The sequence below is a fragment of the Chaetodon auriga genome, chromosome 18 (genome assembly GCF_051107435.1).
Source record: "Chaetodon auriga isolate fChaAug3 chromosome 18, fChaAug3.hap1, whole genome shotgun sequence".
Classification (NCBI taxonomy): Eukaryota; Metazoa; Chordata; class Actinopteri; order Chaetodontiformes; family Chaetodontidae; genus Chaetodon; species Chaetodon auriga.
The window spans coordinates 3,318,480-3,342,408 of record NC_135091.1 but is presented as its reverse complement, the minus strand read 5'-3'; the positions used below and the strand labels follow the sequence as shown (position 1 = coordinate 3,342,408).

The 23,929-nt window shown below is 45.1% G+C and overlaps 1 protein-coding gene across 4 annotated transcripts in view; it reads right to left on the bottom strand.

Moving 5' to 3' along the window:
- Positions 1-23,929, bottom strand: part of LOC143335896 (unconventional myosin-VI) — a 115,007-nt gene that overhangs the window by 26,324 nt on the left and 64,754 nt on the right. For all 4 annotated transcript variants that reach the window (XM_076755563.1, XM_076755566.1, XM_076755567.1 and 1 more), the window contains exons 16-26: positions 21,960-22,087; positions 21,081-21,176; positions 20,457-20,627; positions 15,371-15,409; positions 14,993-15,086; positions 10,437-10,567; positions 10,254-10,331; positions 8,649-8,778; positions 6,309-6,399; positions 3,680-3,830; positions 812-1,020 (exon numbers count right to left, since the gene is read on the bottom strand). In XM_076755563.1, coding sequence (XP_076611678.1) covers positions 812-1,020; positions 3,680-3,830; positions 6,309-6,399; positions 8,649-8,778; positions 10,254-10,331; positions 10,437-10,567; positions 14,993-15,086; positions 15,371-15,409; positions 20,457-20,627; positions 21,081-21,176; positions 21,960-22,087 — 1,318 coding nt within the window. The remainder of the gene's footprint in view (positions 1-811; positions 1,021-3,679; positions 3,831-6,308; positions 6,400-8,648; positions 8,779-10,253; positions 10,332-10,436; positions 10,568-14,992; positions 15,087-15,370; positions 15,410-20,456; positions 20,628-21,080; positions 21,177-21,959; positions 22,088-23,929) is intronic.

Genomic DNA, 23,929 nt, shown 5'->3' with positions numbered 1-23,929 from the left:
AAGCATTACACGTGTTGTCTTTGTGCTGTTCATGTCAAAAGGGATTTAACCAACCTAGCCAGCAGTAAGTGGTTAACCCTGCATGTCACAGACGCTACGTCCACATTCATATGCTAATCCTGTCTCATCCCTTTTCCTCTAAATCGCCGTGTTTATAGTTACTAACACTAACAGCTGAAGAAATCAGCCTTCCCTGACAGAAATGTGAGGGACTGTAACCTGCTGAGAGCTGAGTTAATTAGAGATTTGTGCTTCACCATCAGACCGTGAGCTAAGTCCAGCAAATCCTGAATTAAAGGAGTCAATAAAATTCCTTGACGCTGCCAAAGTTGCATCGTTTAAAAGTGTCCTGATATCTTTCCATCAGAGCTTTTCATCCTGCGTGCACAAAGGAAGGCTTTGTTAAAGCTTGTGACCCTTAATATTGTTGCTATTGTCGTCCTGTAATGGTGGACACGGGGGAACTGAAGCTTATTCTGCTGCTGTGCTCGTTGTAAATCACCCCGGACGAGAGTGTCAGCTAAGTACAGAAAATGTGGAAAGCAACAACCCCGCCTGATAACACTTTTTAACGTCTATAAAAATAAATCCTTTAGGAGCAGCGATCTCATTACGTAAATCCCGACTGGCACCTTTAAAAATGAGTCGACAGCGTTTTTCCCTGAAAAGTGGATTCTGCCGGCTTGAAACACGCCGACTTCGACAAGTGCCTCTTAATTTTTGGCTACAGCAAAACAAAAATGTCTCATCTGCGCCTCAGCTAAGAGGCGGAACTGTAAAAGTCCTCCAACCTGAACCCCCTCCCACTTACAGTCGCCTGTCCTCCACCTCCTGCTTGCGTTGCTGCTCCTCCTCCTCCCTCCTCTTCTTCTCCCTCTCCATCTCCTCCTGGATGCGTCGCAGCCGCTCGCGCTCCTCCTCCTCCTTCTTCTTGTTCTGCATGGCGGTCAGCAGCTGCTCCGACCGGACCATCAGGGCCTGGTACTCGTGGTCGATATCGATCCGGGTCATGTGGGTGTTCTGAGAGACACAAAATCAGAATCAGCTCATGAAGACGCTTCCGGACTGCAGGAGTTTACTTGAAAGGTTTAAGACGTGTGGGATCATGATGCTTACTGGCAGAAGGGCTTTTATTTGGGACAGACCTTTATTTCTCCAGGGCACAAGTAATTTCACCTGTTTCAAAGTTTTTCTTTTCATGAGAAGAAGAACCTGATTAAGAGCTTCTATTGTCAAGAGGCCAGAGTTCCTGAATAAGACTCAGAGACCTCATAAACTCCAGGATTCATCAGACCGTGACCTCAACAGAAAACTCAACAGGTCTGGTCCAGTTCAGGCTGTCAGTTCTCTCCAGCACAGGATGGATTTCATGCGTCACTTATCTCGATTTTTCCCAGAAAAATAACCTCTGAGGACGACTTGATGCTGCTCATTTCTCGCAGTAATAATGAAACAGAGACGCAAACAGCCATAAGGATGAATGTGAACATTTCTGCCTTTCATTGGTTCTGCTGGTGATGCGTCTGACAGACAGACAGATGGAGTCAATCAGCCTCTCTGACAAAGACGCCTCCCTCTCATTCTCTCAGTTTACGTCTCGGTTTTCCCATTCTGGTGTGCAGCGGCTGTGATCTGAGGGTGATTCACACGACTCTAATATCTCCCACTTGATAATGTCCTGCTCGGACGTGACTGAGCTTGATCTCCCGTCTTCCTTTGAAAAACTTCAGAACACCATGGCAACGAGCTAGCAGCCTACCAATACACTGATGCTTTGCAATGCAGGGCCAAAGCTGAATGGACCGGAGCTGAATCGACCAATCAGCAGCAACGGGAAACTGTTTTCTGTCATTCTTTGAATCACTTTTGAAAGCAGCTTCACTGGTTTCATCCTCTCAAAAACAGATATTTGCTGATTTTCTTCATTTTGGATGATTTTGGCCTGTTTCCAGACATTTCTGATGGACATTTTTCACTCTTTTATGTCATTCTATACAACAAATGATTGATTAATCCAGAAAACAATCTGCAGATTAATCACTAACAAACATCAGATTTTGCTGCAGCGCTGGCATGAACGTATAATTGAGTTTACTTTTGGTCTCAGGCTGTCTTTCACGGTTCGGGCTCATCCCTTTAGTTCCAGTGAAGGGAAATCTTAATGCTTTTGCGTACAGTAATAATTTAGGTTGTATTGCATTTCCAGCTTCGTGACAACAGTTTTGGGAAGGCCCACAAGCACAAAGCCAGGTCCATAAAGAAAGGCTTTTCCCAACACGGCAACTTCAACATCCTGGATCTCATTAAAATTCTTATGGCTGAATAGGAGCAAATCTTTCTCACAGCATGTTACAGTTAAGGCCTCTTCCATCGGTACGACAGCTGTATTTATATGAAACGTAATACGAGGCTTATCGAGGTTCATTAAAAGCAAGCAGTGGCACCAAATCACACAGCAGAGGCCCCACATTTAACGAGTGAGGCTGTTTAAAGCGTCACTTGTTATTGTCATTGTTATTGTTATTAAAGCGTCAATACCTGTCGAAGGAAAGATGTGGAATTCTCTAAAAACACCTGTTTGGGACATCCCACAGGTAAACAGGTTGATTGGTAACAGGTGAGAGCATCATGATTGGGCACTAAAGTTTATTTCCTGTTCACACTGCCTCAATGCGAAGCTGTCGACATCTACAGTCGTGGACTGAAACGCAGCCATCACTGAGGATGTCAGGGCTGCAGATGCTGATACATCTCAGTCAATCTCTACCAGAGCTTAAAAAAAATCCTACAAGAGCATCAACAGCCTCACAGTTTACAGTCACTGTATGTTCAGGCATCATCGGAGCGCAATCTGACGCTAAAACAAACACACAAGGCAGCGATGGAAACCTGAGGAGGGACACGTGTTGCCGTCCCACCGCAGATGAATATTCATACGCATCTGTTGTCACTGCAACCTTTCTCCTCCGACTGCCAGTCACTCCACCAAAAAGCTGCATGACGGGGGTTTATGTGGCAGGAGCGTCTCACTGCTGAGTCCCTCGACCGGCGTTTGTCCTTCTAATACCAACATTCACTGCGGCGGCGAGCAACTGCCACACTCAAACCTCAAGGACTGCTCTCCAGTAATAAAGCTGGGGCAGATAAGAAAAGACAGCGATGCTAAATTATGAAAATTACGCAAAAAAAACTGTAGGATACTAAAGATTCATGGCATTCATAGACAAGACTATCTGACTTTAATCCATTCATCCATTTCTAATCAATTCAACAGCAAATACCATTATGTTAATGAGAAGTCAAGAGTCTCCAGTCGGTTCGTGTCAATATCTGACGATCACACGCTCATAATGTCAGAAATCACTCTCTTTATCCAAACACATGAACTGTATATAAACTGGAAAACAACCTGGACTTCATCATTCATTCATTCATTCATTCATCTCTTCATTCACGCTGCCCATCATGCACTGAGAGTAGGAGGCACTTTACATCCTATTTTTAAAACAAAGCTCTTCGTCATGTACGTGTCTGTCAGAGCAGACAGCACAACAAAGGGCTTTCACTTAAGGGTGTGGACGAGTTTCGGCTTTTTGTGCAGCACACAGTTGATTACAGCAGCTTTAATGACACACACGCCGCCACAGAAGGGAAATGTCAAACTGTGCGTCTCACCCACCTTGATTTTGACCACCAGGGAATCAATGGCGCCCTCCAGGTCCTTGACCTGCTTGCTCATCTCCTGTTTGCCCTCCTTCAGCCCGGCCACCACCTCGTTGAAGCGGTCCATCCTCTTGCTCAGGTTTCGCACCTTGACTAACCCGTCGATCCTAAAAGAAGGTTTAAAGGCACGATTCAATAAAGTCGGGTTTAGATATTCAAAAAAGTGAACGCTGATGCAGCAGAGGTTGAGAGTTTCGGTCCAAGATGCAGAAAAACTGGATTCTGCATTTCCCATAATGCATTTCTCAAATGCTTCATGACCAAAAGAAGGCCACATAGTCGCTAAAATTGTTCCAAAATCACCACAAAATCCAGAAGAAGCCGCCATTACCAGCAAATGTGACTGAACTTTGAGCTTGATGATCAGAAGCACTTGGAAGGACCAGATAGTTTTCAAACTCCGCTGCACCAGTGATTAAACTGGAAGAGGTTACAGCTGCTTCAGCTGGGATCAGAAGGGGCTCCAGTTCAAACTCTGTGAGACCCCTTCAGGTAAACACTTGAGCCTGGTTTATAACAAGCTTTTTGTTATAAATGTGTCGTCTCAAAGCCCAAATCCCAGATGATGCTGATGACACCACACAGATGTCATCAGGGTTTTTCCTTCAGACATCTTAAAGCTCCATCCACAGCCAAAAAAGACCTTATAAAACACTGTTCACAGGCTGTGGAGCTCCTCACGACTGCTAAACTGACCTTGATGCACGACATTGCCGGCCTGGCCCTTTAAAAATGAGGACGAGCGGCAAGGAAGGAGCATTTGTCTGAACTCTCCTCATGATGCTTAAGTTTCAGAAGACGTCAGGCTGACTTTCGGGGGGGAATGTGCATAAATGATGAGCCATCTAGACTTTTTTATAAGATGAGACAGCGCAGCCGTATAAAAATCAGATTGTGTCGAGTCGGATTTGAACGCCACTCCTTGAATAACGCTCCTCAGCTCAGCTAAATGCTGGTAATCTTGTGGGCAATAAGATAACATACCAGTCACTGCTGCAGGCTGGAAAGCTTCATCAGCTCTGCCTTCTCCGTTGAACAGCTGACAAATAACTCATAATCTCAACAACAATTATTTCAGCCACACTGTGATCAGCTGTCGTGGCCATAAGCAACACAAGCAACCTGCGTGTGAAACACACAACAACTGCACTTCAAGGAGGAAGAACTTTTATTAGGTTCAAGCTTCGGTGAAGTGATTAAAACTGACTCCAGTGTTTGTTTTTTAAATCAAGATGTATGAATTCGCAGTCCTGTTTGTCTGTTAGAGAGCAGAAAATGTCAAAAACTGACATGTTTGAGAGTTGTTTTCTGCTCAAGATGTGGAAGCTGAAACTACTTTGTGCCCCAGAAGATGTGACTTCAGGGAGACTCTCTGGGGACTCCCGCGATGTGCAAGGCGAAGGTAACATGATCGGCGGAGGCACCTGAAGGCATCGGGCTGTTTTTCCTTACACTGTAAAGCGGCAGTCGGTGGAGCAGCAGACAACACGCCTGTCCTTGAAATTAAAAATTAAGGAGTGTTTTTGTTGACCTCCAGTAGTTCAGCACACTGTGGCCATGTGGTCAGACTCTATTTATACAGTGATGCACACAGAACTTCAGCACCTGAATGCATCATAACCTCTTTCTCTTTGACATGTTTCAGCTTGTGACCGACTCGTTTGATCCTTAAACAGACTTTTAAATAATCTCAGGCTGAAATTGACGACAGAGACACTTTGAACATCAGCTGATCGTCACAGAATCTGTCACTTATCTGACTTATCTGTAATTAATAAAATATTTAAGAAGCATCTGTAAACATAATGCAGCAATTATCCAACTTTAAATGAACGTAGGGTGCTTACTAACTTATTTAGGACTTGCAAACCAGCTGCTCATTTCACATTTGTCACTCATGTTGCTTAAATCTTCCCAAACTCCGCCCCAGTCATTAATACTCCACCCACCCCCTGTAATCACACACTCCACCTCATTAGCAGCACACCCAAACACAATCACACAGCCCATTAGCAGAGACCAGCGGGTTGCCAGATCAGACTAAACCCCCCTACAGAGAACACAAACCCTTCTTCACCTGCATACTCCATCTTTCCTCCCACCTGCCTCCCCCCCCCAGGGCTCTGTTATTTATCTCGAATATCAGAGGTGTCGCCAGGTGTGTGTGTGTGTGTGTGTGTGTGTGTGTGTGTGCGTGTGCGTGAGGCAGACTGACACTGCTGAGCTGTGAAAGTGGCAGATAATGAGGAAGAGGAGGAAGAGGAAGAGAGGGAGGAACTGGAGGAGGCAAGGACGGAAGAGTGCAAGAAGGAGATGAATGTAATGAGGAAGGATGAGAGGAAAGGAAGGCAGAGGGAGAGAAAATGAGCAAGAGAGGAGAAGGAGGGAATGATGGATAGAAGGAGAAAGGGAGGAGAGAGCTGCCGGCTGAGGGAGGTGAGCTTGAAAGATTAGTGTGAAAAAAGAGGATGGGTTGAGGATAGGTACGAGCAAAGAGGATGACGGAGTAAGAAAAGACAGGTGGAGAGATGGAGGAGAGCAGGGAGGAAAGGATGGAAAGAGAAGGAGGAGGAGAGGATACCCACCGAGGCTTGTGCTTCTTCCTGCAGAGCCACATCCGGACCGTCTTTTGCATCTTGATGCAGGCGCTGGTCCGGTACAAAATCTTGTTCTTCACTGCAAAACACAGAGAGAAAAGAGGAAAAAGGTTAAGTTCCTCAGACTTAACCTCTAAAAGTCAGGCCAAGCTAGAAAAGAAGTAGTTTGTACTGAGAACATTCAAAACACAGTCATAGTGTTACACCAGGTGGTTCAAACCCCGCCTACTTTCCCACCTCCGCACAGCTGACCAATCACAGCCTGGAGCGGGTGTGAACGTCAGACTGTCAGGAAGTTGGAGTCATTCTCAGATGAAACATCTTGAGATGTTCTTAGCTCAGGTCAGATGTATATAATCCTCTAATTTTCTGACAAGAGTGAAGAGCTGAGCCATCGATCCATGACCAGAACATGAATCCTCAATCATCTGGAGTCTGTTCTCATGGATGGACAAACTGAACCTTTGACTTCAGCGAGCTTAAGCACAGAGATACGCTGACACCTCGAGAGCATCCTGTTCATTAAAACCCGTCAATGCACAGACACTGTTCCAAATGACAGCGTGACGTCCTGTCATCCCTCTTGACATTCAGTATTCTTGTGCACTGATTTACGTTGATTACAGCGACATGCTTTCATCGCTGATGCGGTTTACACTGTAGAATTTCTTGACGTCTTTAAATAAAACGCATCATTTGTCTCTGGCGACGTAGATTTTTCTTTTTCTGCCGCGCCAACGAAGCAAGGTTGAATTGAATTGAAGTGGGAAAATTAAAGGGCGAGAGAGAAAAAAACGAGGGAGCGCTCAAGAGATGAAGGGTGAAAGATAAACAGAGACGGAGATCGATAACATCACCACAAGCTGCCAAACTCATTTCATCTTGTTATAACCTCCAAATATTTAACTTGTACACCATCAATAACAGAACTGAATTAATGACTTTGCATTTTCTGAGCAGACTGGTTACACTGAACATACTTTAAAAATCCAATAAGCATTTTCCAGCCACTGCCTTTACAGCTGCTGCCGCTGTAACACCATAAGCCCTGTGGATTGGACAAATGTATTCATTTTTAATGGGATATGATGATATGCTTTGGCAACAGTTGCTTCTGTTCCTGCCAATAAAGCTCGTTTTGTAGCTGATCGATACGGAGCACAAAGAGTGGGAGACGGAGATAAGGACAGATAGAGAGATGGAGGCAGAGATGGAGTGACATGATGAGGAAGAAAAACGAGATATAAAGGCAGATACTACTAGAGATGAAGACAGACGGGGCCAGACACCAGCAGAGACAGAGAGAAGTGTTATGATAGCAGCCTGCAGTGACTGACATGAACTCTCCTCAGACACTGCAGTGATAAACAGCAGAGAGCAGACAGATACAGCACTCCTCCAGGAGCTCAGCCCCACATTATTAACAGCAGCCCGTCTCTGCTGCAGATACACCGCCCATGGTTTGTTTTGCTGTTGTACTCCGCTCCGTCCACAAGGCCCTCGGGTGTTTTTGCGAGCCATCTGTGCATACTGATCCGTCTCTTGTTTGCATGATCGGATTTCAAACGCGCCCGCCTGCATAAAACTGAGAACGATAAGGAGTGAATGTAGTGAAAGTGACGGCTGCGCTCGACGTGCTGCTGAAGCCACCCAGCTTTAAGTCATCAGCATGACTGAGTCTGTGTAACTTACTCATGCTGGGATTTCATGTAACGATGGCTGCCTCACTCTCACTCTGAAGCATAAACACAAGTCTTATCTAAGGGGTCTGATGGTGGGCTCTGCTTTATATGAACTGATGGAGAAACTGATGCAAGTCCTGCTGTATCTGTGCAGACATGTTGGGTAAAACATGGTGCATCTAATCCTTTGCCGGCCTGTTTAAAATCAGGGCTTCCTTTTCTCCAATAATGCAACAAGTTGTTTAATGATCACCTCACGGTGAACATACGATAAATCAACTAACCACACATCTCGTGTGGTGATCATTTCCATCACTGGGTGATCGTCTCTATCAGCCTTCATCTGCCTTTTGAGTACAGATCACTCAGTTTACAAGCTGCACATGAATGCACCATGAGGTCCCTGTCGAAGCCTCTGCAGTTTGCCGTACAGTGTGTTGTAGATTTCAGAGTTTGTGGGGTACACCTGAATGCACCACGAAGGCCCCGCTGCTCTGTGCGCCTGTAAAAGTCACCAAACAGCAGCAGAGACTCAGCATAGTTTGTTATTGTACCACTGCTCTGCTCTTTTTTCTAGGATGTGTTTAGGATGTTGTTGCCGGGATAACGCCGCGTCGACCTGCAGACCAGAACAGATGCTGCTTACGTTTGATGACGGACAGAGCGCACCACTGGACCTTCTTCCAGCGGCTCTGGATGAGCCACTTGTTGACCTTCTTCACCAGCTCCGCCAGGTGGTCCGGGTCCGACTTCATGATCTGGTCAAACTCTGCGAACTGAACAGAGGTGAGAGGAAGACGTTCAGGGCGAATATCAGCGGCATTAAGGGTCGAAAGCACGAGCATTTTATCAAGACCAACAATTAGTTCATCGTTTGATCAAAAGAAAATTAACATTCAACTCTTCTGTTTAGTTTTTTCTCTGATTCCAACTTCTTCAGTGGAAAAACTGCTGCTTTTCTTGGTCTTGCAGCCCTAAAAGATGCCTCATATATGATAAATCCTACAGCTTATTGCCCTAAAGTGGTCCAACATCATAATACAGTACAACTGCACACTGTACATCATGAGGATAGGTGCATGCGTCCTCACGGTGAAGCTTAAACGCTGGTGGTTGGCAAACTTTCTCAACATATATCATCATACTGTCAAACTCTGCTCCTATTGTTTCCAATACGACTGTAATTAATATGGATTAATGTCTGTAGTGTGTGAGAAAGTATATTTCACTAAAGCACAGCCAGAGGCACAGACGCAGTATGTACTGTATCTATTTGAGCAACGGTGCATTCACTTTCCCTTTCTCCATCCCTGTATCTTTTATAACAAAGTCAGAGATCATATCAGTGCTGCCGAATGCTTTCTAACACTTACTACTCTTGATGTGAAAGTCTGCTGAAAGCTACTCTGCGATGGTGCAGCTGATTTGTTGTGCTGTGATCGCGTCCTCTGAAAACCTCTGACTTCCAAACCTTGAGCGTCCGCTGCTGCTGCCTCAATAATGAAAGAAGCTGCCGAATTCACATTATTATTTTCTCGACGTCCGTGTCGGCTTATTGTCAGTTTTCCGAGTTTGGCGTGAGTGCAGCGCTGTCGGGCCGCTGACCCTCGAGTTTCAGGTGTGGTGTGCTGGAAAGCCTCTGAGCAGTCTGTTTCAATTCACCACCACTATGAAAAACAGCACCAGAACTGTGCCTCTACCCAGATACGATCACAAAAACATCATTTTCTGCCATCTTAAGTTTGCTAACGCTGCACACCTCAACATCGTGGGTTCCTCGCAGGCTTAAACAATTATTCACAGGCATCGTGTGATGTTAAGTCTATCTCGGAGGGCATCGTTGCCTCCAAAGCAAACATCGGAGCCCCGACGCTTCCACAGGGACGTGAAGAGTAATGAAAGCATCCGAGTTCAGCTAACAGAGGACACAAGCATTTATTTCTTCCTGGGAGCTAAATGTACGGTGTCAGACGTACAGTTCGCCGCGTCCTCTGTAACAAACGTATGCACTTTCACAAACCCCCCTGGAAACCACATGTCCAACCCAAATGTGATGAATTATTCATCCGGTGGAGAAATAAAAAACCCCATCTGCTGGCTCCGGTTCATTCCAAAACCTCATCTCCCCTCCTTTCAGCAGCCAAAATGACGAATGTGCTTTCCCTCTGAATCTATTGTCTTTCTTTAGGGAAACAATACCTATATTAGCTAGTGCGAGAGGGGAATAGAGCAGGTTTCCACAACGTCTCACCTTCCCTGGCCTGAAAAACACTCTGGTCAGGCCAAACTTGTAGTCATTCTCATCCAGCCCCAGAGCTTTGAATAAAGCCTGCAACACAAACATGAAGTACAATGATAAACGTGGAAATGTGGCCGCGTTAAAAGGATGATAAAAGCTTGGATCGGGGCCGCCGCTGAGGCCCCGAGGACTGACCTTGCAGAAGAGGCGGGGGTCGAGGCGGGTGAGTTTTGGAGGCATGTACTTCTGGTACATGTTGTAGAGCTCGTGGAAGGGAGCCCTGGAGGGGAAGCCGCCCTGCATCAGGTCCAGCACCGACACCATACCTGCAGAAGTCACATTGGACGAAAAGTTCAAATTCACCAAAATCACGAGGATTCACCCTCTGAGGACAATGAATATCTGGGCATTGCATCCATATTTGTCAGGATATTTCAGTCTGGAGCAAAGTGGTGGACACTGCTACCTGCTAGTGTGGCTACATGTCTCAAAGTAGAGTACAAACCAGGTACAGTACTAGTACTACTCTTCTAAAACTTCTAACAATTCTCTGTTTATACAACAGACATCAGCTTATCTCAATCACGGCAGATCCAATAACGCACCTTGTACAAAGAACTTCAAACTAACTGAATCAAAACACCAAAACACTGCGAGAAAATTAAGATTCAACAAGGCTGCAATTAGCATCGTTTGTCATGCCTGTGCACTCTACTTCTACCTTCAGCGGTGACATTTTTCCCTTTCTGTCGGAGCCGTCTGTCTGTGTTTATGTTGTAATGACTTCTCAGACTGTTTCCCCTTGAGTTATTAAATTAATTTGTTTATATAGACCCCCTGTAAACATGGATGATTTGGCCTTTTTGAAGCAGTATTAGTCATCGCATTTTGCTTTGAAAGCTTATATCAAAGGCCAAAATTTCAGAGCTTTCACAGCAGACAGATGTTGCAGATTGCCATTCGGTGCAAATGAAGCGTACCGGCAGCAGAGTGTGTAACTGTCATTAAGTTACTTCAGAGGGTTTTTTCCAATGAGTGTTCCTGCGTCATGTTGTCAACCCCCCGCACACCGTTAAGTACATTCACAGAATTACTTAACAATTAAAGTCACATAGCACACAGCTGGGATCAGAGCACGAGACTCAAAACCAACACTTCAGCCATGCTAGCTGTAGCATGTTAGCATTATAACAATTAGCATGTTGCCAGCAAGCAGGCGCTACTGTGACAACACGAGGCAGCCACAGGATCGCAGCTAACTGAATTTAGCTAACATTAGCCACAATAAGCTAACGGTCACACCTGAGCAACAAGGCTGCAGCAGTACAAACTCTGCGTGAGCACGGACGTGTTTTACTGGTTAAGTATTAAACTTAACGTCACATAAGCATAATAAGAATTCCCATTATGTGTTAGCATCAAGCTAACAGACTTGGCATTACCTATTTACCACACAGTTTTAACACCTGTACTACTCCTGTTGTAGTTCCATTCTATGTGCTTCTGCAACATGAAATAATTGATTGTACTTTATTTTGTGTGTATTTTCAGTTTTACGGTTCTTTAACTTGGGAAACAACCAATGAACGGCCTGAGCCTGGAAGGCGTCTCTCATTTGGAAAACTGTTTATCCATCAACCAAACTAAACATCAGCAGTCAGGGAGAGACCGGGGTAACTTCAAAAACAACCCAACCTGGGTTCGCTTCATGTTCCTCTTTGCGTACACAAACAGAAATTCACTAATAAGACTTATTTCCTCATGACTTTTTGGTGGAAAGTGAGCTGCGTGTTGGACTAAAAGAGCCACACAAGCTGACTCACACAGCCGCATCGCTAGAAAGGCTGAAGACTACTGTGATTCTTTGGAGAAGCCTTAAACCTCTTCCACAATGGGCTGCAGGTAAGGGTAATATAACTTTCCTCTTGTGTGTTCAGTTGGAACTGAAACCCTGTTTGCGTGCCCCAAGCTGCACATATCTCATATCAGACCTCTTGTTGTAATTGCTGTACAGTTTCCCAAAGGACACCATAAAAGCTCAGGAGATCTTCTTCAACAATTCCATCCAGGTTATTTCCAAAAGTGTGCATGTTCACCTCGGAGCCCTTAGACACTTAAACCGGATCCGACGCTTCGCTGCTGGAAGTATTCAGCTTATTCCAGCCAAGTGAACCTGAGTTCCTCAACATTTTATCCCAGTGTTAGACTCCCTCCACTGGTTCCCTGTGAAATCACTCACTGGTTATTAAGTCCTTCTTCTAACTTACAAGGTATTACACAGCTTCAATATGTCACTGATTTACTTAAGCCTGCTAAGCCTATCTACACTTCCTGCTCAAAAGAAAAAGCTGAAGGCTGCTCTGATGACAGAATCCAGTCCTGCATCCAGGATGCCATTAAATCCACATCCCGTTTTCAGGGGTCCAGGGTTGTTTTTGTGTTTGTTTAGGCTCCCAGAGTATCCAGCAGTAAGTGTTCGAGCTTTATGTGAGACTGAAAAGCGGCAGAATCCTGGAGTTTATCATCATTGTTTGGGCCTGCATTGCTTTTCATGAACATCAGCGCTGAGAACTGTGGACCAGGACCGGGAACAGATCTGTGTCAGTGTGACTAAACAGTTGTTGATCTTACTTAATAACACTAAATCCTCATCAGTAAACCATCAGCAGAGTCCATTTATTATACTACCATTTGATCCTGGTGGAGGTCTGCAGTGTTAAACTGTACTTATCTGCTCTTCCACAGAGAATCAAGTAAAAAAACAACGAGACGACAAGTGTGCAGCTCTGCGAGGCTGTGCTAAATGAGCCAAATCTGAACATTAGCATGCTAAGATGCTCGTATATTAGCACAAAATACAAAGAACAGCTGAGGCTTTTGGACCAACGAGAACCTTGACCACAAGAGGGAAAGTCAGCGAGGACATAAATGACCACTAAAGACTGAAAAGATCATACAGCATTGTGGGTAGTTTCTCTGCTGATGTCTACTCAGCAGATTTCCATCCCCCCCTAGGCTACACGACCTCGTGTGCGGTGATTTCCAATTTAATACTCACATGAGCTCCTAATCATCAATCAGGCAGGAGGTGCAGTTTAAAGCCTTTTCAAAGTAAAGTCAGTCTAAACCTCCTTTAAGAAACTACAAACTTTAAGAAACAGACTCAGTGTTCAGGTGAAGAGTCCTGTTCAAAAACAGGAGGATCCCTTTTGGATAGCAGCGAAAGTTTACTATTCAATATCTTTAACAATAATAATAATAAAAACACTTGAGACTACCTTCTACTGCTTTACAATAATTGGTTTCCACACTGCAGGTTTAGGCCTTTTTGGTTGCTGAACATCTGTTTTGGGTCTAACCGGGTGGTGTTGGTACACAGAGGCGTCCCCCGTCTCATCCAAACTATCAACGCCTCCATTCCCAGTCCAATAAAACTGATAAAGAGCTTGCCGGGGTTCAGTATCAGAACAGGGCATCGCTGAGTTTGTGTGGATGGAAGCAGAATCGGACTCTCTGAGGATATTAAACCCGGGCTCATAAATTCTTTTCTTCCAAACCTGAGGGGAGTATCGCAGGCGCTTTTTGGTTTGGGGGGAAAAGGAAAAGTTTAAGAGAACGATCTCAAAGTCACAAAGATTTCAAGACGGGAATCAAGTTCTGCAGCACAGGATGCAGGAAATATCAGTCACCAGCAGGTTCACAAGTCAAATTCAACACCTTTTATAACCTACTTAATATCTCATGGAGTCCCGTTTCACGATTATATGGTCAGGATTTCTTTCTCAATTATGTGGCCTGGAAATTTAAGGTCATTTACGTCTTTGGTAAAAATGTCACAACGAGCCTCTGAGCTGCTGTAGCTGCAGGGCTGATGGTGCTGAATGAAACCCCTCAGAAAAGGATTGAACGGCCTCCTGCAGCAGTGGACTGTGTGCAGCGCGTCCCAACGGCAGAACAACAAAAACACTGTAAACCATTACTACTGCAGCGGGACACACTTTCAATGCCTGCTAAGGCTTTTTTTTTCCTTCAGGACACTGAATTCAAGAACTTTAAAGCTCTGCAGAAACCCTGGTGGCACTTGAAACTTTTCTTATATTACATGGACGTAATACAACAACGTACTTAGTCCTCAAGGCTCAAGGCAGCATCCATGAAAACATCTGTGGGAATCAAAGCTAAAGGTTACTGGACTCGGTCTGAGCAGCCTTAACAGCGTCCTTTGGACTGGGTTTGTTTTCCTAACATACAGCATGTTCTCAGGACTTTCAGTTTCATTGATGCGATGTGTAACCTCTGAACTGACAGTGTAACTCACAGGACTGAAAGGCAGCTGGATGCTGCATCGCTGTCCTTTAATCTGCTGGTGACGACTGTGACACAGACGAAAGCTCACCTCCAGTTTGACTAAGCTGAACTTTGAGTATTTCTCTCTCAAAGTTCTCGCCAGAGTTTTTGCAAACACTTTCGCTTGAGATTGATGTGGTGAACTTCGGTGAGACGTGTTTTTCCTGCAGGTGCATTTCAGAAACAAGTCGTCTTTGTTGGTTGTAAGTGTCGTGGAAGGTGACTCACTGCATGTGTCCCTCTGTTTGTCCTTGGTTCTTTATCTTTGTGTTAGTCATTTTATAAAAATTAACAGATTTTCTTTGCAATCAGTGAAGACAGAACACTTGTGTTTTACTAAAGACCAGCTCAGACAGACTTGTGTAGAAGTAAATGAGGAGCAGTCTGCAGAAAATCCCACTGACCGGAGCACTGCAGCTGGGAGAGAATCTGAGCTCCTTCAAACTGGTGGCTAACCATCTTCAAGTTTGGCTTAATGCAGCGGATGAAGCTGGAGCCCTGCAGGAGTGAAGGAGGGATGAATGAAGAGAGAGACAGACAGAAACAAGAGAGAGAGACATGAGGAGAGGTGCAGAGAAACAGAGTCATTGCAATAACAGCAGGAAACACAGACTCAATCAGAAATTCATGACATCCATCACAGCCTGAGTCAGGACGTGACGCTCTGCGCCTCTCGGGCAGATGGAAACCGCAGGCGTTTGTCTCTCCTGACATGTACAGAGCTGCATCACAGGAAGCTGATCTGCAGCTGGACCACAAGAAGAAGAAGAAGAAACACTGACCGTGCTGCGGAGCTTCTCCAGAAGAATATTCAGCTGCATCTGCAGGAAAAAGAAGAAGAAGAAGAAGAGTGTTGAACAATCTGTGCGATCAAAGGAAAGCAAATATGAAGAGGCCTTTCCCTCATTTCTCAAACTTTCTCCATGTGTTTGGCTAACATGAAGGAACCCTGTGGAGGTCTGACCTTCAGCACACGCTGCCAATGGATTCACACCAACAAAGGTAGTGAAGAAGAAGACGGCTGGCAGGTAAACCAATGTATACAACAAAACAGGCTAACTGCCCATTTCCCATAGACAGGGATATGTTAGCATGGCTAGGGTCAATTTGAAGGGTAAGCCAGGACAGCTAACCTTCAAACTGCATCATAACATGCAAACGCTGTCTTCACCAGACGTTGAATGTGAGACAGACACAGTCTCACCTCCACTGTTTCGTGTTCCACTCCAGTCAGAAACAGTGACAACAGACCAAGAAATGAAGAGATTTGTCACAGTGAATGATATAAAAGAATATCGATGCACCTGCTGAGAAACTGAGGCTTTATTACGGTTTGTCTTCTGTGGGAATTATCAATAAAATCACAGGATCATATGAATTTTAAATAGACACAGGTAGGTTTAGGTTTCTGCTTCTCTTTAGGACTTTACGGGACTCAGAACAGTCACAGTGAAGCTCATCTCTGCTAGATACCATCTAATTTCAGATATGAAGTCAAACGCACGCATGATTAAGTCAAGGTCAAAAAGTCCTACACCGTAATGATGCATAACTTCACTGGCAATCAGTAAAAGAAGCCGAACACTTTGGCCGACAGTCCTTCTCGCACCAGCAGTGCCAGACTTTCAGCGGTTATTGTATTACTGTCTGGAACAAGAGGCAACAATTAATCTGAGACTGTTGAGCTTCACAGTTTGTAGCTGAAGATGCTGCTGAGGTGGACAGTGAGGAACAAGAGGGGGGAAAGAATTTGATAAGCTTTTGTAAAGAAAAGCCTTTCAGTCTGGTCTGCATTAGCAGGAATCCTCTTACTCTGCAGGCTGTCACGGGTCAAGACGGATTAATTCTTCATATTTCATGGGACTCACTCGGACTACCAGCAGGAGAGTTTCCGATAAGCAAAACTTTTCCAAATTTGCATCATCGACATCTTTGTTTAACGGCTGAGCTGCAGGCACTCGCAGGGCCAGAGAGTTTTAATTCATGGCGTTTGTTTTACCCAGCGTGGAGGTCGCTGGGTGGGGCTTCAGATAAGGTTCCGTCTTTGTAAATCTTCCAGGATGTGCACTTTTAATTTTCTTCCATACAGTGTTTCCACCATCATAATTCATAAACATCGAGGCCGAGTCATGTTCAAACTAAAAAAAACTGGAACAAAAGAAATGTTCTTTCATCAAACTGCTTTATTATTGATGAATCATCAATATTCCGTCAGAAGTGGGCTGTCGCCACATTCTTCACCCTGTAACGTCCTCTCATTATTGGTGCCTTATAGTGTTGATGATGATGCATAATTCAAGATTATTCCAGCAAGTCATTTCAAGTGGCGGCGGCGGCGGCCATGAGGAGCATCTGCGTTATGTGAATGTAAATATATGTAAATGTAGACAAATGTACACTAATCAGGGTGAATAATGGGACGACAGAGGAGCGTGCGGGAAAGACAAACAGTGATTAAAAAGTGACAGATTGCACAGAGGACATGCGGTGGCTGCTAGCCTCCATTAGCATAACAACAGCGTCCACATTTGTCCAATCTCATCTGACGATATCTTCAAATCTGGGTCCTTTGGCTGATGCTCGAACGACAGTACGGCAAAAAAAATTCATGTTTACCATCAAGAAGTTTCCCTCAAACCACTGAAAAATCGGTAACAGCAGATTTAAAAAAAGTTTGTGTTAAACGATAATAAAACCAGAATCATTCATTTCCAATCGAACTGTGTTTACAGACAAGTTTTACAAAATGTCCCTGAGTCCATGCGTTAACATCCTTCATCCAATCATGTGTTCACAAAGTGGTGAACCTCGCTCCTTCCTCGCTCGTGATCGACTGAGCCTTTCCAGGATGCCCCTTTCATACCCGATCATGATCATGATTTACCTGTGGAATGTTCCAAACAGGTGTTTTTGGAGCGTTCCACATCTTTCAGTCTGTACTATCATTAACAGAACTTCCTTGTATCTGTACCAGCCTACGTGTGGTGATGGCAGATTTGTCCCGGCTGCTATAAAGAACAAACAGGAGTCAATGGCTGACTTGTTTCCAATCTCTTTTATGGTTTGAATGTCTGTTAAGCACTCTTGTGTGAAACCGCCTCGTGTATGAATTTGAATATTCTGTATAAGTGAAGTCTTTTTCATATGAAATGAATTACATCCTCTAGTGACTTTCCCATCCGTCCCGTTCATCTGACTCAATTTCCAGGGAATAAACTGATTGCAAATATTTCATAAATACAAATATATTCAGGTGGTGTGTGCTGAATGGACCACGCGGTGACTCTCGGGATGCTCGGCTGCAAAGGAAACACCGCTTTGTCTTTCACAATCAGGCTGAAGAGGGTTGACTTATCAGCCGTGTCTGGGTGGATGGCTGTAATGCGACACCCTTGTTATGATGCTGTGTGTCCCTGAAATGGGACAAAGCTGCCCTGTCTGGTTATAATGAAAAGCTGCAGACCCTCCACGGCTCACGATTCGCCTCCCCTCGGCAGCCAGGAGGCGGCTACTCCCGTCACCTCGACTGACTCAGATTTATCACCGCTCATTTTCACCGTCCCCCTCTCCTCCACGCCCAAAGCTCTGCTCCTGTCTGCCTATTTGGATCCTCCTCGACACCTCTGAACCTTAATCATCGCTCGGATAGAGAGAGAGGGGACCCGGGACAGAGGAGGCGAAGATCCCACCGGATGAGGAGGCTTCAGGAAAACACCACAGGTAACAGAACTCACAGGTAATAAGAACTCAATCTATCCTGCATCAAGTCCAAATCCACCCTGAGACGAGCTCAGTCCTCTCAAATAACTGCCGGATGTCCTCCAGTGTGACATGATTAGTGACAGTTTCCATCTGTTAGTGAATGAACTTGTGAATGCAACCCAAATCCTAAATGATCAGCAAGGCCAGTGTAACTCGCTGAATGAGACGAGGATCAGGCAGGTTGAGAGCTGATGCTGAACGTGACCTTGACTCGTAACGTCTTTAATGGATTTCATTAAAATGCTCATTCTGACAGCGAAACTTCAGAAGAATCACAGCAGCTCTGCGAGTTTTCTCCACGAGCTTACAGGCACAGAGGGACGTTAAACCTGCAGGGTTCACTGCACATATCTCACATGTAAAACTGGACTGGAACATGCAGCATTCAGCCTCACACAGCAGCACAAACTCTCATATTTCTCAGCTTGCTTCAGCAGAAAATAGACTTACTTTGTCCAACCGTTACCATAACTACATATGTGCAGCTGCTCTGAGCGAAGAGCAGCGGCCCTCAGCTGGACAGAGATCTAATGGAGAGTCGTGGCTCAGTGCAAGCACAGGTTGACCTACGCTGCTGACAATCGGTGTCTGACAGATGGTGGGTGATCTAAGTTGAAAAACTGTTACACTTCCAATAAATTGATTAATTCTAACTGCTCCAATACATGAATGTTTACTAAAAGAACGACTGCTTTTAAATTCAACAACAAGCGTCACTGCCGCAAAAACGAAAACGCCGAAAACAACATTTTCAAGAGAACTGGTCCGAAAAAAACCTGGCTCAAAACACACAATGCAGTGTTTTCATGAATGGAGAACTTCTGATCTAACGCGTCGGTGATTGACAGCGTCCGCACAGTCTCAGCGAGGATCTGCGAGGCATCGCGCATATCAATAACATCTCCGAACGCATGAAAGCATCAAATCCCTTTACATCAAACACACCAGCATTCCTGTGAACCCATAAAACATTTCCCTGCTGCTCGCTCTGTACTGTACGCCATCATTCCCTCGGGTTATGTGCTTTTTTTTTTTTTGACTGAGTGGAGCCAAGCGCTGTGGTGTTTGGCTCACCTTGCCTTTGGTTAGGTGACACATTAGAGCTCATATCAAGGTGAGATGCTGGATGAGTCACAGCGCAGGAGAGCACAAACCCTCCCTCCACAACTACAGCTGACAACAAAGACGCTGCTCTCTCTGTTCTCTGAAGGCACTCTGGTGAAATTTCTGTGAAAGCAGTGACGTCTTTGAGTTCAGGTGAGATGGAATTACAGCCGGATGAATGTTGACGCGGATCCTGAAATCAGTATTTGAGAGTCTAACAGCACATCATCTCAACTTCTCAAATTTCAGCCTCCACATCCTGAAGATGTACTTATTTGACCTTGGTTGAGGTGAAGCTCAGTGCTGACAGCTTCACTGTGACCAACAGGACCAAAGACCATCAGATCAATATTCTGTGAAGCAGCCAAAGCCAGAGCTGCTTATTAAAGGTGCTGCGTGAGGCGTTTCTAAGCCTCCGTAAATCACTGTCACATTAACTGTGATACCTTGATAAGTCGGTGTCATCGGTACAGTTTTTGGCAAGAGCGGCTCCAGCAGGTCTGGTGTGACTTTGCAGAATGCAGATTTTGTGTCCTGTAGCTTAGTTTGGTGGTGCGTTTTATTTTTCTTGCACGATTAAAAATAGAAATGCTGGACGCCAAAATGATGTTTTCCACAGAACAGGCCCCTGTGAGACCTGGACGGTACTTTCTAGTCTACCATTATGGATTAATTTCTATGTATTAGTTAAAAGTTTTTAACCTCTTTCATCAGCCAACCTGAGGGTCAACAGACAAGACAGTTCATGCAAAGTCTTTTTCTGAATGCCCTCATTGCCTTAAAGCAGCTGTATTAATGCCACACAGGCGCACTGATCCCGAACAAACCATCCAGTAAACTGGAGGGCTAATTCAATAAATCTTTACTTTTCTTCTTAAAAGCTGCACCCATAAAAACATCTACACAGAAAAATGAGTGAACAGACAGAAAATCAATCTGGGATGAACACTTCTCATTCACTTCATTTCACCTGAAACTCTCTACTCGCCGGTTTCTTCTCACCTTAAACTTGTTGCCGACGCTGATGAAGCTGAGCTTTCCCGCCTTTTGCTTCACGTCTTTGCTGTTGTTGGAGTTTTCAAAGAGTTCCCGGACGAAGCGGTCCTTGGACTCGCTGACCAGACACTCCAGAGACATGTGCAGGGCGTCGTTGTTCTTCTCCACAAACTTAGTCTAAGACGGGACATTTCCAAACAGAATCACAAACACGTTCTCACACTCCAGGGATGTGCTACACTGCCTGGCTGCTCTCTTGAAGGCCTCTGTTTCAGCTAAACCTCAGTGCACCATCTCTAAAATTTTTCATTTTTTGCTTGGCTGTTGTTTATGACTCACCCTGCACCTTCTACCTCTGCTCACTGCGCAGGTGAAGAATAACACTGAGAGCAACAAACACCAGAATAACGACACAATGCAGCAGTCCTGCTTCCATGTCATTTTTCCCTGCATTTAAAATGAACTTGCAGCTATCTTGGGTGTATTTATCTGAATATCACGTTAAAAAGCTCCAGTTAGGAGTGTTTTCTGCAGTCCAGTGATCAAAGAAAAAGAAATAAATAATTTAAGGGGGCGGTATTTTAAAGATGGCTTCGGGGAAGCAGAGTGGAGTGTGTTATGTGAACGCACCGTTTCGTAGCACACGGCTCCTGCAAAGTGTCTGATAATAAATCCTTCATCATCCCTAACGTTCCTGTGGACGGCCAGCTTAGACTTCCTGGGTACCTGAGGGACGGACACACACACACACACACACACACACACACACACACACACACACACACACACACACAGAGTTAATCACGTGTGTGCGCACACACACAATAAAACACTTACTCTCAGCGGAGTTCCTGCATATTTTCCATATGAAATGACATGCTAATTCCCCGCCCTGTCAGTCATTCTCGGCTGGAAATGAAGATTAAGAGTCAGCGTTCAGTAATTTAACTGTCAGCGACACCACATCGCCCTGAGGCTCAACAGTAGTCCAGACTGAAACTCACTGTATCGGCCCGAATATGAGACGTCACTGATCACGCAGGAGACTTCAACCACCTTTTGAAACCCTTGTTTACGGGTTACAAAAACAACTCCTACACTGAGTAACATGTAAGAAAAGATTCCACCTTAAAGTCCTGCAGGAAATGAAAGTTAGCTTATCTGCATTTTCAAAGCCTGTTAGATGAGCCTGACCTCTGCCCACCCTTCGACAGTTTGGAGAGGACAGACGGATCGTTCCTCTCGTTCACTCGTGGAGTAACCTAACTTTCTTTACTGCTTGGTATTTCTCATTGTCTGTACTTAACAAGAGCAAACTCAATAAGACTGTTAATGTGTCGCTGATTTGTGAGTCCTGAGCGGTGGAGAAAGGGCAGGCAACCCTCAGCGATGTATCACATCCTCTCTACAGTAAATACGGGCAGTTACCATCAGGATGGAGGAACAAGGGGCCGTGATTGGCTACTTTCCAGTCTCTATCTCTAATTCTTCTTCTTCAGAGTCGCTCACCGTGAGGCGGAAGTGGTCCTTGTGTTTGTTGTGAACAGTGTCGGTAAAGTGCTGGTCGCTGGGTTGAGGTAGTCGGTTCTCTTCGTCCAGGATGTCCAGGATGCCGACCAGCTTCGCCTCCACCAGGTCTGGAAGGGAAGAAGAATGAGAAGCATGAGAAACGCTACACCGTTGATGAAGCGGCTTCAGACCGCCTGAGGCCACTGGCTGATGGGACCAATTAAATCAAGAAGGAGTGATGTGGATGATTAAAAATCTAAATTACAGTTCAATGAAATGGGAAGAGCCGTGGATCATAGCGGTCGGTCCTTGACCTGATCTGACTCTGAAAGTTGAGGGAGTGGGCATAACGCCCCCTAATTGTGATTAGCATCATGATGTCAGTACAGTGTAGAACACTTGGAAGGTGCATAAGCGGTTCAGTCATTTCAAAGTCCAGCATGTTTGACACTAGATTAAGGAAAGCCTTAATGTCTAGAGAAGCTTATTGTGAGCAGGAAAAACAAGCAGCATCAATGGAAGCTTCAGTTAAAGTGCAGCTCAACTGAAGGACATAATGAGCATCTGACGGCTGGCTGATGGAGCTCAGAGGAGCCGAGGAATTACTGCTGACACTGAAGCACTTACTATCATCACAACTGCAGTACTACTACTACAACTATACTGCAACTACTTCTGGACCAAAGTTTGTCGAATCAAACATGACACAAGTTTACAACTTTGAATCTGATGCAATGAAGTTTTAACAGCTGTATAAGGAAGGCCTCAAAGTCTGTGAAAGCCAAAATTCCCAAAATTCAACACTTTATTCCCATTTCATCATAGTCCATGTGAATTTGGTTCTGTGTGTGTGTTAGATGAGTCTGAACACACCTCTGATGGACGCTGATACCTGCTGATGCATTTCAACCACTGATGGCTGCAAATAGGCAGAACTCCCCAAAGCTGCCAGCACACTCCAGCAGAAGTGCTTGTTGGATGATTAAACAGCTTCTGAAGCCCCCCCCCCCCAAAAACCTTTCCAATGCCAAAAATGGCTTTGTTTGGTGGTCTATTCAGAATTCACACCCACTTCATGCAGCAATCAGCCAGGTGTGTGGAGGTGTCAGAAGGTCTGAAGGGTTTGACCTTCCTTTATTATTTTCATGACCGCTTTTCACGTCAGCAACCAAGTGCAACACCTGAACGTCTTCGAGCAGAGACGGCGGCTTCACAGTGAGTCTGAGCTCATTGTTTGGCTGTCAGCTTTGGCTGGAGCACCAAAAACCCACAGCTGGTGAACATCGTGGAGTGTTTAGCAGCTTAAGAGACAGATATTTCCTTCAGGAATTGGTGGAGAACAGATTGCTGTCAGAGGAAAATGACAATAGCGTTTTGATGGGAATCAGGATTCAAACAGCTGTCTTCCAAGTCAAAGTCTCACCTTATTGACCCAGCTGTAGACTACAACTTCCTCCCTGTGACGCCATGACAACATGATACCACTACTGCCTTTGTTCCTCACAGAAAGAGTCATAACTCACATCAGCAGTAGAAGTCTGTGTCAGGTAAGTTGAGGACAAGCTCAAACTATATAAATAAACAGAGTTTTAGAGCAGCAGCTGAGTCCATGTAGACTTGGCTTGGGGACCAGTTCGAGGCCGGCGTGGACTACTCAATACGGAGGAGGTCTGGTAGGAGGGGAGCTGCCTGTACATAGACTGCATGTATAGATTTCTCTTTGTACCTGTGTGTGTATCAGCAGCAGTAGTAGAGAGGTCAGTGCCACAGTGACCTCACGACTGCCTGAGAGGAAACTGCGAGCTCACTATAAAAGAGCAGCGCTGATGAGAAGGAAGCTGAGAGGACGCTTCGCTCCAGTAAAATTTCCTGATGTGAATGGACACGGCGAGCTGAGAGAGGCCGTTTGATGCAGACGCCCACTCACAAACCCGCTCCATCCTGCTCACCAAGGCCAGAGGAGCCCTGAG